The following is a 13,595-nucleotide window of genomic DNA, read 5'->3' as shown; positions in this document are numbered from 1 at the left end:
TTGGTTATGGAAGCTGACACCGAGGGCGTCACCACGTGCGGGGTGATGTCAGTGAAAGAATCCCATGGCGAGGGCCTGCCTGAGGACCACGCACGCCCGGGCCCTCCCCGCCCCCTGCCTGCAGCCCTGCGCCTGGGAGCGGAGCTGGTGCATCGCGTGCCCGACGTCGTGGAAGTTGGTCTCCCGCTCATCATGCTGCAGCAGGGAGGGCAGGTTGGGCGTAGGCTTGGTGAAGTTGGCCACCGTAGCCGCGATGGCGATCTGTCGTGCTGTAGGCAGCCCGGCTGCAGGCCGAAGCAGGCCACGTGCCCGGACTTCCCCACCCTGCGGAGGGACGTGGATGGGGCCCCGCTTCCACAGAGGAGCCCCGGCCCACGGCCGACAGGTTCCCCCACGCACGCACCGAGGATAGAGGTCAGGTAGAACTTGCCGATGGATGACCTTGCCCGAGGCCGCGTCCCAGACCGTTTAGAGCCTCACGTCTTCGTGACACATGCTGGTGCCCTCCTCCACGTCGAAGGTCAGCCCCAGCAGCTCCTGGGAGATGCCCAGCAGCCCGCGTGTGAGCGCCTGCATGGGGAAAGACTCATTGAGCAGGTACCGGTTCACGTGGTAGCGCGTCTCCTCCCCCTGGTTCATGTAGTAGCGCAGGTCCCAGGCGTTGATGGGGCCGTCAAAGTGCAGGCCCCGCCTCTGGCACTCGGCCTCCTTTAGCTCCAGGATCACGGCCGCTCCTGCTCCCCGAGGGGCTTCAGCTTCTGGGCCAGCTCACCTGCGGACGGAGGGGAGAGGCTCGGCTACGTCCCTGGGGCGGCCCCCCAGCCACCCCCGACCCCGTGCCCCTCGAGGCAGAATGAAGGGTCTGGGAAGGTGACCCCCAAGGGCTGACACAGTGGGGTCTCAGGCAGCACCACGTCCGGTCAAGGTGCGCCTGACCCCGTCCCCACTGGGACTCAGGGGGAGGCGGTGTTACCTAGGACAGTGGCCACCACCTGGCTGGTCTTGTCCATGTTCATCTCCAGCACGGAGTCGGCATGCATGCGGAACCCCAGCAGGCGGGACTTCAGGGCCTGCAGCCTCACCAGCTCCCTGAGGATCACGCAGTTCTCCTGGAACCCAGAGACGGAAGGCGCTGGGGACCGAGGGCCACACCCTCCCCGCGGGCCCCGGGCCAGGTCTCTGCAGGCGGGCAGGGCTCCCAGGCCACTGGTGGGCACAGCCAATCCCCCTCCCTCCTCCTCCTGGCCCGGATTTCTAGACACTTTGGTGCTGTCCTAACACGTGGTCTTTATTAACACAGGTCCTTTTGGAGCCGGAAACGGCATGAACGTGATGGGCTCTAAGGCCAAAGGCAGGAAGAAATGCGGCCAGTCTTTCCAGGAGCCACCAAGGGGCCTCCCCGGGCTCAACAAGACAAACACGGCTGCCGTGCAGACAGTAGCTCAACCCCACGGCACCCGAACACCCAGCCCCTGGACGGTGAGACACCTGTTGCTGCACCCTTGGCCCGTGGCTCACTGATGAGGCCCGGCCCCAGGCGTACGCCACCTTCTCTGGGGCCACCTCTCCGGTCTGCAGTGGGGTTCTCCTGGGAGCCCCCAGTCACCACAGGACCAGCGTGGCCTGTCTGTAGCCCAAGAAGGTGGGGACACAAGACTGTCCCCCGTGCCCCCCGCATCACCCGCGAGGCTGAGCGAGCACCAGTGGTGTCTGCGGGGAAGATGAAGGGCTCACGCACAGCCCCCATCTACAGAAGCACAGACTGCAGCCACATGCGCTATGGAACGAACACAAGTGTCCATGCAGGACCTGACGTCTGAATGTCAAGGCCATGCCCGGGCCACAGTGAGAAGGTGCATCCCCCATGCAAGCCACAGAGAGGGGATGGGGAGTCCATCTGCGATTCTGAGCTCATCGGGTATCACCCCAGAGGGAGAGGGAGAGGGAGAGAGGTAGACAGAAGTACAGAGGGAGAGAAAGAGAGAGGGAGGGAGAGACGTCTCTCCCTTCCCTGGGGGTTCTCTAGTGCAGCCAAGGCTGAAAACCACTGCATTTTGGGAGATGGGTCCTCGTGGAAGAGTTAAATAGTAGCTCATGGTATTATCGACACATACTAAAAAGGCCCCAAATCTTGGGGAGTCAGGGAGGGGATTGTCGGCTGCCTCGTAAACGAGGAGAGATTGGGCATCAGGGGAGGTGCCTGTGCAGCCTGCGCCCAGGGCCCCGCAGACTTCATCTCCCAGCGGTGGTCCTGGGCTGGAAGTCAGCGGGGAGGTCAGGCTGTCCAAGCATCAACGTTGACTTCAGGACTGATCTAAAAGGCGCCTGGTGTTTGTTGAAGCAGAAAAAAGAGAAAGCAGTAGGGAGAGGATGGGAGTGGGAGGGGGAGGGAGCCCCCCTCCTCAGCACTTCTACCGCTCTCCCTCTCTCTCTCCCTTTCTCCCTCTCGCCCTCTACCTCGCTGCCTCTCCCTCTCCCTCTCCCTCCATCTCTCCCCCTGCCTCTCTCCCTGTCTCTCTTTCCCTGTCCCTCTCTCTCTCTCCCTCTTTCCTTCCCCCTCTCCCTCTCCCCCTTTCCCTCTCCCTCTCCCCCTCTCCCTCTCTCCCTTCCTCTCTCCCTGTCCCTGTTTCCCTGTTCTGCACGCTCTGGCTCTACCTCTTTCCCTCTCCCTGTCCCTCCACCTCCTTCCCTCTCTGGAGAGGGAAGGAGGTGGAGGGAGAGGGAGAGAGAGATGGAGAGGGAGGGGGAGAGGGAGAGAGAGATGGAGAGGGAGGGGGGAGAGGGAGAGAGAGGGGGAGAGGGAGAGAGTGATAGAGGGAAGGAGCGAAAGATGTCTCTCCCTCCCTCCCTCTCTCCCTCTCCCTCCCTCCTTCTCCTCCCTCTCCCTCTCGCTCCAGCTCTCCTTCTCCCTCCGTCTCTCCATCTCCCTCACTCCCTCCCAGAGAGGCAGAGATAAGGCAGAGGGAGAGAGGGAGAGGGAGGGAGAGGGAGAGAGGGAGAAAGAGGTCTCTTCCTCCCTCCCTCTCCCTCTCTCCTCCTTCTCTCCCTCTCTCCCTCTCCCTCTCTCTCTCCCTGTCCCTGTTTCCCTGTTCCGGTCTCCCTCTCCCTCTGTCCCTCTCCCTTGTCTCTGCCTCTCCCTCCATCTCTCCCTCTCTGAGAGGGAGTGAGGGCGAGGGAGAGATGGTGGGAGAGGGAGTGACAGAGGGAGGAAGAGGGAGAGAGGAAGGGAAAGGGCGAGGGAAGGAGAAGGGGAGACGGAGGGAGGGTGAGAGGGAGAGTCGGAGGAGAGAGGGAGAGGGAGGGAAGAAGAGACCATTTTCCCTCTCCCGCTCTCCCTCTCTCTCTCTCTCTCTCCCTCTCTCTCTCCCTCTGTCCCTCTCTCTCTTCCTCTCTCCCTCTCCCTCCATCTCTCCCTCTCCCTCTCTCCCTCTCCCTTATCTCTGCCTCTCCCTCCATCTCTCCCTATGTGGGAAGGAGTGAGGGAGATGGAGACATGGAGGGAGAGGGAGAGTTGGTGGAAGAGGGAGAGGGAGGAGAAGGAGAGAGGGAGAAACGTCTTCGCTCCCTCCCTCTATCCCTCTCTCCCTTTCTCCTCTCTCCCTTCCTCTCCCCCCTCCCTCTCCTGCTCTCCCTCTCCCTCTTTCCCTCTCCCTCTCCCTCCACCTCCTTCCGTCTCTGGAGAGGGAAGGAGGTGGAGGGAGAGGGAGAGGGAAAGAGGGAGAGGGAGAGCGGAACAGGGAAACAGGGACAGGGAGAGAGGGAGGGAGAGGGAGAGAAGGAGGACAGAGGGAGAGGGAGGGAGGAAGAGACCTCTTTCCCTCTCCCTCTCCCCCCCTCTCCCTCCCTCTCCCTCCATCTCTCCCTCTCCCCCTCTCCCTCTCCCTTGTCTCTGCCTCTCCATCTCTCCCTCTCTGGGAGGGAGTGAGGGAGATGGAGAGATGGAGGGAGCGGGAGAGTTGGAGGGAGAGGGAGAGGGAGGAGAAGGAGGGAGGGAGAGGGAGGGATAGAGGGAGGGAGGGAGAGAGGGATAGAGGAAGGGAGGGAGAGAGATAAAGGGAGGGAGGGATAGAGGGAGGGAGGGAGAGACATCTTTCGCTCCCTCCCTCTATCCCTCTCTCCCTCTCCCCCGTCTCTCTCCCTCTCCCTCGCCTCCTGCTCTCTCTCCCTGTCCCTCCACCTCCTTCCCTCTCCAGAGAGGGAAAGAGGTGGAGGGACAGGGAGAGGGAAAGAGGTAGAGGGAGGGCGTGCGGAACAGGGAAACAGGGACAGGGAGAGAGGGACAGGGAAGAGGGACGGGGGAGGCGGGAAGAGGGAGGGGGGAGGCGGGAGAGAGACGGGGGAGAGGGAGGAGGTAGAGGGAGGGGAGGGGAGAGGGAGAGGGATGTGGGAGAGTGAGGGGGAGACGGAGGTGGAGAGGGAGTTGGGAGAGGGACGGGGAGGGGGAGAGGGAGGGGGCAAGGGAGAGAGGGAAAGAGAGAGACGCAGAGGAAAGAGGGAGAGGGAAGAGAGAGAGAGAGAGAGAGGGACAGAGGGAGAGGGAGAGAGGGAGGGGGAGAGGGACGAGAGGAAGCAGGGAGAAAAGAGAGAAAGAACACACCATCTACATTTCTGTCAAATGACACCGGGGATCCTTACACAACCAGGAGAAAATAACACAGCGAGGCTCTTTCTCAGCTGGAACTGGAACTGCAGATGGGGCCAAACACCACCAGGGTGGGCACACATGTCCAGCTGCCGCCCCAGCCCCCTGAGTCTGGTCACCAGGGCTCTTGAGTGTTTGCTCCAGGGACCTGGGGTTCACCCTGTCACCCTGGAGGTCGGGCCTAGACAGCAGGGCCCCGGGCTGGACACATAGGGGGAAAAGCATCCCCACAGGACAGCTTGTGCGAGCCGATTCAGCTGCGAGATTCTAGAGGCCCGGGATCACCCTGTGGCCCATGAAACCCAGGAGCCAGGAGGGTCTTGCATCGGGATTCCTGTCCGTTGGACTGTAACGTTTATGTAAGGAATCTTGGAAACAGTGGTAACAAGACTGAATTCGAACGAGCTTTAGGATATTATGGACCACTCCGAAGTGTGTGGGTTGCTAAAAACCCTCCCGGCTTCGCCCTTGTTGAAAATGAAGATCCCCGAGATGCAGCGGATGCTGTCTGAGAACTAGACGGGAGAACGCTCTGTGGCTGCCGAGTAAGAGTGGACCTGTCGAATGGGGAAAGGAGAAGTCGAAATCGTGGCCGCCTCCTTCTTGGGGTCGTCGCCCTCGAGATGATCATCGGAGGAGGAGTCCTCCCCCTCACCACAGATCTCCAAGACGGAGAAGCTTCTCCCGCAGCCGGAGCAGGTCCCTTTAGTAGATATAGGAGAAGAGAGAGATCACTGTCCCAGGAGAGAAATCGCAAGCCGTCCCCATCTTTCTCTAGGTCTCCTAGCCGATCCAGGTCAAATGAAAGGAAATAGCAGACCACTTTGCAAGAGGAGTGGTGCACAGGAAATAACTTCATTTGACAGGAGTATGTACAGAAAATTCAAGTTTCGTTTGAGACTTCTGAATCTTGATGCACTTTTTAAATGTTTTAGCTGTTCACATTTGTTTGTCTCTTGGGACAGTGACACATAAAGGTGTCATTCTCTGTGGTTTGAAATGGGTCATATGAGGCATGTAATATGATGAATTGTTTCTTTACAATGTTCTCGTAAGCAAAATTGAATTTGCTTTGAATTTTTGGTCTTGCCTAGACTGATAATAAAACTCTAACTCCTGCCCACCTAAAGTGTGATGTTTATTATTATGGAAACAACACTGGCAAACATTGAAAAGACTTTCTGTAGCTGGGATATGGTATGCAGCTGTAGTTAAGCAAGCAGTCTTTAAAAGGTGCTGTGAGCACAAGCCAGCAGGTAGAAATGAAAGCCGCACCTTTACCCTAGATTAGAGGTTTAAGAATTCCACTAGTCTTCACACTGGACAAGAGGTTGTCCAGTGAGTTTAGAATCTAAGAAGTTTCAAGGAAGTTAGTTTCCCTTTGAGTTAGGTCATAAGTCCCCTCTGTGATTACTGTACATGAATACATAGCTCTTTGTAATGTTTTTTGGAAGTTGAGATTATCAAGATACCAATGTCTTGCCAGATGAAGAGTATATTGTAGAGCTGAACTTTGAGTTACTGTGCAATTTTTTTTTTCATGCTGTCATTTGTAATATGTTTTGTGAGACTCCTTGGGATTAAAGTTTTGGTTCCAAAAGGAACAAAGAAGAAAAGAAAAGGATCCACCTGCCAATGCAGGGGACACGGGTCCGAGCCCTGGTCCGGGAAGATCCCATGTGCCGCAGATCAACTAAGCCCGTGGGCCACAACTATTGAGCCTGCGCTCTAGATCCTGGGAGCCACAACTACTGAGCCCCCATGCCACAACTACAGAAGCCTGCACAGCTAGAGCCCGTGCTCCGAAACAAAAGAAGCCACTGTAATGAGAAGCACGTGCCCGCAACAAAGAGGAGCCCCTGCTCGCCGCAACTAGAGAAAGCCCGTGTGCAGCAATGAAGACCCAACGCAGCAAAAAAAAAAAAAAAAAAAAAAAAGACGATACTGGCCAGGTGATCAAGGGTAAAATTGTTTGTCACAAGTCCCATTGATGGTGTGTATCCTTGATGTGTGTATCCTTGATGGTGTGTATCCTTGATGATGTGACCTGAGGAGAATGACATTTTTATCTGTGTCTGGATCTTCCGCCCCAAACCCCGTAACTCCAGCCCAACCATAAGAAAAACATCAGAAAACCAACAGACAAACAAATTGAGGGGCAAAATACCTGACCAGTCCTCCTCAAAACTTTCAAGGTATCAAAACCCAGGGACGTCTGAGAAATGTCACAGCCCAGAGGAGACTGGGACAGAAAAAGGATGTTAGGGGAAAGCTAGGGAAATTCTAGTAAAGTGTGGACTTTAGTTAATAATAACGTATCCATCTCGGTTCCTTAGTTGGATAAGCATGTCGTACTAACGTACTAAAGTACTAACGTGTTGGAAATAGGGGTACTGGGTCGGGGGTCCACAGCACTCTGTACACTCTGTACAGATCTTTGCAACTTCTTTGTAACTCTAAGCTATTCTAAAATTAAGCAACTACTAAACAGAGATAAGAATGTTATTTCCCTGATTTGAACATGCCTGAGTTTGTTTTCATGGTCACATTTGTGCTATCTGGATGTGTCTTGGAATCAGTAGCAAAGGAGAGTTGCCAGCCCCTGGGAAGATGCGGCTGGTTTGCAGGTGGCTTGCTCTGGAGCTGAAGACCACGGTGGGAAGTCTGCAGCCTCGGGCTGCACTTAGAACCATGGGAGGGGATGGGCCAGCTCAGTTAGGGATGGAACCTATAAATAAAACTCTTTTTCTTTTCCATTATGGCTTATCACAGGATATTGAATATAGTTCCCTGTGCTAGACAGTAGAACCTTGTAGCTTATCCATCCTATATTTAATAGTTTGCGTGTCTGCTAACCCCAAACTCCCAATCCAACCCTCCCTCCCTCTTTCTCCCCCTTGGCAACCACAAGTCTGTTCTCTATGTCTGTGAGTCTGTTTTTGTTTCATAGACAAGTTCATTTGTGTCGTATTTTAGATTTCACATATAAGAGAGATCATATATGTGTCTTTCTCTTCTGACTTACTTCACTTAGTATGATAATCTCTAGGTCCATCCACGACATTGCTGCAAATAGCATTATTTCATTCTTTTTATGGCTGAATATATTCCATTGTATATATGTACCACATCTTCTTTATCCATTCATCCATCAGTGGACATTTAGGTAGCTTCAACATCTTGCCTATTATAAATAGTGATGCAATGAACATTGGGGTGCATGTATCTTTTCTTTCTTTCTTTCTTTCTTTCTTTCGTTCTTTCTCTCTCTCTCTCTTTCTCTCTTTCTTTCTCTCTTTCTTTATTTTTTTGTCACACAGCATGTGGGATCTTAGTTCCCTGGCCAGAGATGGAACCCATGCTCCCTGCACCGGACGCACAGAGTCTTAACCACTAGACCACCAGGGAAATCCCAGGGGTGTATGTATATTTTTGAATTAGAGTTTTCTCCAGATCTATGCCCAGGAGTGGAATTGCAGGACCCTATGGCAGCTGTATCTGTTCTCTGCACGTCTCACATCAACCACCTGCACTCCAATCCTTGCTCTCAACGTCATCTTCGGGGAACACAACCTGCGACAGGGACCTTGACAGGAAGAAATGGCTCAGGGAAAAGCTACCTGCACAGGGAGGAGATAGAGGCCATCGGCCCTGGGGTGCGGCGGGGAGAGTGGGCACAGAGATTTGTCATTTCATCCCTGATACTCAGCCCTCCTGGCTGCCCCACGCTAGGTCACCTCGGGATACAGAGGTGACCCGGTTAGAGTCCCAGCCTGTGCAGGAATCTAGGGGCACCAGCGGGTCTGAATAATATTAGTGCAGGGTCTCCCCCATGGCACTGGGGTTATTCGGGGTAGGTCATTCTCTGCTGGGGGCCCCTCCTGGGCACTGTGTGGGGTTCAGCAGCATCCCTGTCCCCACCCATTTGATTCCAGGGGCCCCTCCTCCCCAGTTGTGACAACCACAGATTTTCCCCAGACATCACCAAAGAACTGGGTGAGGCGGAAGCAGGATGGCCCTGGGTGAGGACAGCGGTGTTGAAGCAACCAGCCTGGCTTAGGGCAAGTTCTGCCCCAGTCCCGTCAGAGCCTGCATTTAGAACTGCCCCTTCCCTCTCCCACCTCCCATGCCCTGCAGTGGTCTCCGAGACATCATCCCCATGTAACAAATCACACCTTCTCAGTTTACTGTCCCCAGCACCTAGAAGAGTGTCTGCTATGTAGTAGATGCTTCATAAATACTTGCTGAATAAAGGAGTTGAATAAAGGGATGAGTGGATGAATGAATGAAGGTTACCATGGAAGGAGGGGGGAGATTCCCTTTCTGGCTCTCGGGGGTTGGGATATCAAGTGAAAGATCCATCCTAAATAGGCTGGCCAGCCTTCTGGGGTTCCCCGGAAATGAGGGTTTCCCCACAGTTCCAGCGCTCAAACCTGAGCGGTCCTGGGCAAACTGGGGGCGGGTGTTGGTCACCCTGTGTAAACACAGTAACAATTCCAACTGCAATAGCAATGGCCAAGGACCTCTATGGTCTTATTGACCAGGCACAGTTCTTTACCTGGCGAGGAAGGGTGGGCCGGGATTGGAATTCCGGTGATCCAGGGTGGGTGGGTGAGGGCACACCCCGGGCTTGTGTAGGGGAGTCCAGGAAGGTTCTGGAGGAAGTGACAGTGACACAGGAGGGAGGGAGGAGTCTAAGGAAGAACATCCCACACGACAAGGTGTGCCAATGGCCCTGGGCCCAAGGTCACACCTGACCAGGGCTTGCTTTTTTTCTTTTTTTCTAATTTACTTTTTCCCACATGGATATGCAATTGTCCTAATGCCATTTATTGAAAACTCCTTAATTTCCCCACTTTCTGTCATATCAAGTTCTCATCTATCTGTTTCTGGACCTTTATTCTCTACCATAGAACTATACGTCCCATCCTTGCACCACTAGGGCTGTTTCATCACTATAACTTTATTTTTTATTCATTTATTTCTTTGGCCATGCTGGGCAGCATGTGGGATCTTATTTCCCTGACCAGGGATCGAACCCGCACCCCTTGCAGTGGAAGCTCGGAGTCTTAATCGCTGGACCTCCAGGGAAGTCCCCAGGGCTTGCTTTGACATCCATCGAATGGTGGCAGGTGGGCACGGGGAGCAGCTGTCTGTGAGCCATCCTGTGTAGAAATGCAGGGTGGAGGGCAGGACAGCTGGAGCGGGAGGGGAAGAGGCGGAGGAGGGAGGGAGGGATGGCGGCCGGGCGAGAGACAGACAGACAGTTTCCGGAGACAATAGTTCTGGCCGTGTCCTAGGGCATGAAAGCTGAAAATAGCTCCTAGTGCCGGGAGCCTTGGAGCTGGAGCCTGGGAGCCAGGGTGACTGGCTCTCCTCCCTGGTGTGTGTGTGCGGGGGGCGGGCCTCTGGACTTCTCAGGCTGGGAATGGCGTGCACGGAGCAGGGACGAAGCAGGGACCCTTCTCTCTGGGACCTCGCGGGCCATCCTTAGCTCACAAAGCTGAGCCACTCCTGGCCCTACGAGTGGGGGGCTTATCCTCCCTGTCCCCTGGATCACACCCCCTCACACACAACTTCCCCGTGTGTGCTCCCAGCAACCAAGAGAATCTGTTTTTAAAAGATTTGGGGGAGGGGGGTAAACATACAAACAAGAGCAGAATGGATACTTTTTCAGAATGGGAATGGCTCTGTGTAACCCCATCCCCAGGGTAACCAGAGTCCTGACCTCTAACACCCTTGACGAGTCAGCCTTGGTATGGGCTTGCAGACCCACGGAAGCTTCCTCATCCCCTCCTTCAGACCCCGTCTCTCCCTTGGCGTCTTTGTGAGAGGCACCGGGGGAAGTGGGACTGCTAGGCTGTACTGCTGCTAGAACTCCACCTGGGCTCCACCAGGGTCCAGCCCCCCGCCCTGTGCACCTCTCTGACCCTGAGGCACCTCAACTGGTAGGAGCGGCATCACCTTCCCTCCCGGGACCTGTGACACTTAAGGGAGACACAGAAAGGACAAGCGTTTGGCTCCCTGGCTGGCAAAGAGCAGGTGCTCAATTGTCATAAGTGTCCGTATCAGTGAGGGTTCTCCAGACAAACAGAATCCATAGGGGGGGTGTGTATATACACACACACGTACATATGTACACACATACAAAAATGTACAGCTGTGTATATATACAGTACGCATACAGACATATACACATATAGTATATACAATACGCAAATACATGTATACACACATATATATAATGCATAGTTTGTATATATACAGTATGTATACACACATATACACATAATATATACAACAGACATACATGTACACTATACATACACACATATGAAATGCACAGTTTGTATATATACAGTATGTACACATACGTATAACATATGCAACATACACACCTAGGTACGTCTATATCATACATATATACACACATACAAAGATATTTAGGTGTGTATATATACAGTATACATACATACACATATAATATATGCAATACATACACGTACATACATATAGACACACATATACACCTACATATAAAAGCATGTAGAATAAAAATATATATGTACTGCATATATAAATTCGTCGTATATATACATACACATAACATATATGATACATATATACAATGTATACACACACATACACACCTATTTGTAAATATGTGCATGTACATACACATATAAATACATACGCAAGTGTGTATATATATATATATATAGCATATACATACATACATATAATACCTATACAACATATACACATACAGGTATACAGCATATATACACACTGATATATAAATATACACTGTATACATACATACATACGGTGTACATATACTGTACATATACACACCCATATATCAATATATGGGTGTGTATATATACAGCATGTTCACCTTTATAATATGTATATTGTATATATATATACACATACATACATGTATACAATACATACACACAAATATATAGGCTTGTATGTACACTGTATATAGTACTTACACATATACTACAAACGCATGCACATATAAACATGTGTATACATATATATGTGTATACACACATATACAAATTAATAGGCTTGTATATAGTCAATATTTTTACATATATAGTTTCGTTTTAAGGAGTTGACTCATGTGACCGTGAGGCAGGCAAGTCAGGGCAGGACTCTGGGCTGGAGACACAGGGAAGAGCTGAGGTCCCAAGTCCATTGGAGGAACACTTCCCTCTTTCTAGGGCACCTCATTTTTCTCTCCAGTCCTTCAACTGATGGACGAGGCCCACCCACGCCGCGGCATTGACAATCTCCTTTACGCAAAGTGGACCCATTTCAGTGTTAATCTCTTCTGAAAAATACCTTCCTGGCCACATCTGGAATAATGTTTGTGGTTGCCGGGGCCCCACGCAGTGGGCACATGAGATTAACCATCCCCGTGGCGATGATGACACTTTATTTTCTCCCTTGACCATTGTCACTACTATTCCAATTAAAATGGCAGTGCTATGAGGGCAGGGCATTTCCTTTTTTGCCAGTACTGAGCGTCCGCGGTCTGGTGCCTAGCATAGGCTAAATACACGGCATTTTGGGGAACAGAAGCCGGGATTCCAGCTGTCATATTTAATAGGAATTATAGTCTTATTATTGGGGGGCGGGGGGGGAGTTGTGTCACACGTCGAGATCGGGAGTCGAACCCGCCACCGCTTGCCCTGAGAGGTTTTCCCGGGTCCCCACTTCGGGCCGGTGGGTGTGGCCAGGGGCAGCCGATGACGTGTGGACGTGCGTGCGGACGTGCGTGCGTGCGTGGTAGCGTGCGTGCGTGAGAGCGTGCGAGTCCATGAGGCGGGCCGCGCGCGCCGGGAATGTTTCAGTACGGACCCCGGCTCATTGTGCTAGCCTCACGCCGGCCCGAGTTCGCAGCAGCGCTGGGGGCCCCGGGCCTGTGAGCACAAAGAGGGAGCCGGGGGCCGGACGGGAGCGCGGAGGCGGCAGCTGAGGCCCAGGCCAGGCCCCTCCCTTCAGCCTCCCGCCTGCCCGTCTGCCCCACCCCCGCCGGCGGCGCCGCGCCCCTCCCCCAACCGCCAGACTAGCGCGGTGCAGGGGCGGCGCGCGAAGACATGAGGGAGAAGCTGGAGCTGAGGCTGGAGTCGCTCTTGGGGACCGAGCCCGCTGTCTACCCGTGGCCGCTGCCGGTCTATGTAAGTGCCGCCCGTCCCCTCCTCCGGGACCCCCGCCCCTCTTCCCCCACGGCGCGTGCTGAGCCCACCGAGAAACGGAGCGACTCGAGTCGCCAGACCCTCTTTGGAGCCCCCCTTCCCGCCCCGCTGTGTTTCTTCCGCGGTAGTTTCCAGCCCCCGCGCGCAGGGTGGGCAGAGGGGAGCCGGCGCCGGCCGGGGGGCACAGACGCGGCCGCGGGGACCCCGCGCTTCCGAGGAGCGCCTGAGCCGGTCTGCGGTTGGCTCTGCAGGGCTGGGGACCCCGGTGCCCCCGGGCCTGGACTGCCGGCGGGCTTGCCCTTCTGTACTTTAGGATCTGACATGTAGGGTTTCTTTTTCCTGGTAGTTTATTCTTAGCGCTGTCAACGTGCTTAGTTTTTTTTTTTTCAGGTCACCCTTTCCTCCCTCTCTCCAGTTTTTTTGTGTTTCTATTTTGTTTTGTTTTAGTTAGGCATTTTATCCCTCTGATCTTGAGTGGGTGGTCTGGCAGGACACTTGGAGAGGAGGCGTTCTGTCCCCTGACCTTGAGTGGCCTTTGGAAAATGACAGGCCAGACGGAAATGTACACAGGCGTCCGGTGATTCCAGAAATGCAGGGTGTCCGGCTAGGTGGGCGCCCGGCCTCTCGTCCCCCGTGGCGGCGTGGTGCGCGTGTTCCTTGTCTCAGGGTTTACGCTTGGGCCCCGCAGCCCACCTTCCGAAGGGGAAGCGCAGCGGGCGCCTTGGGCCGGCGCCTTTGGG

At 54.0% G+C, this 13,595-nt stretch overlaps 1 protein-coding gene and 1 pseudogene across 1 annotated transcript in view; both read left to right on the top strand.

Moving 5' to 3' along the window:
• Window positions 1-4,941: 4,941 nt before the first annotated feature.
• On the top strand, window positions 4,942-5,765 carry LOC137202888 (serine/arginine-rich splicing factor 3 pseudogene; annotated as a pseudogene).
• Window positions 5,766-12,467: 6,702 nt separating this feature from the next.
• LOC137201786 (centrosomal protein of 78 kDa-like) overlaps window positions 12,468-13,595 on the top strand; it is a 42,047-nt gene continuing 40,919 nt past the window's right edge. The window contains 1 exon segment of the mRNA XM_067696135.1: window positions 12,468-12,837. Coding sequence (XP_067552236.1) covers window positions 12,757-12,837 — 81 coding nt within the window. The 5' untranslated portion in view covers window positions 12,468-12,756.

This window comes from Pseudorca crassidens, chromosome 11 (genome assembly GCF_039906515.1).
Source record: "Pseudorca crassidens isolate mPseCra1 chromosome 11, mPseCra1.hap1, whole genome shotgun sequence".
NCBI lineage: Eukaryota > Metazoa > Chordata > Mammalia > Artiodactyla > Delphinidae > Pseudorca > Pseudorca crassidens.
Note: the sequence above shows the minus strand (reverse complement) of the source record. Positions and strands in the feature narration are given on the sequence as shown.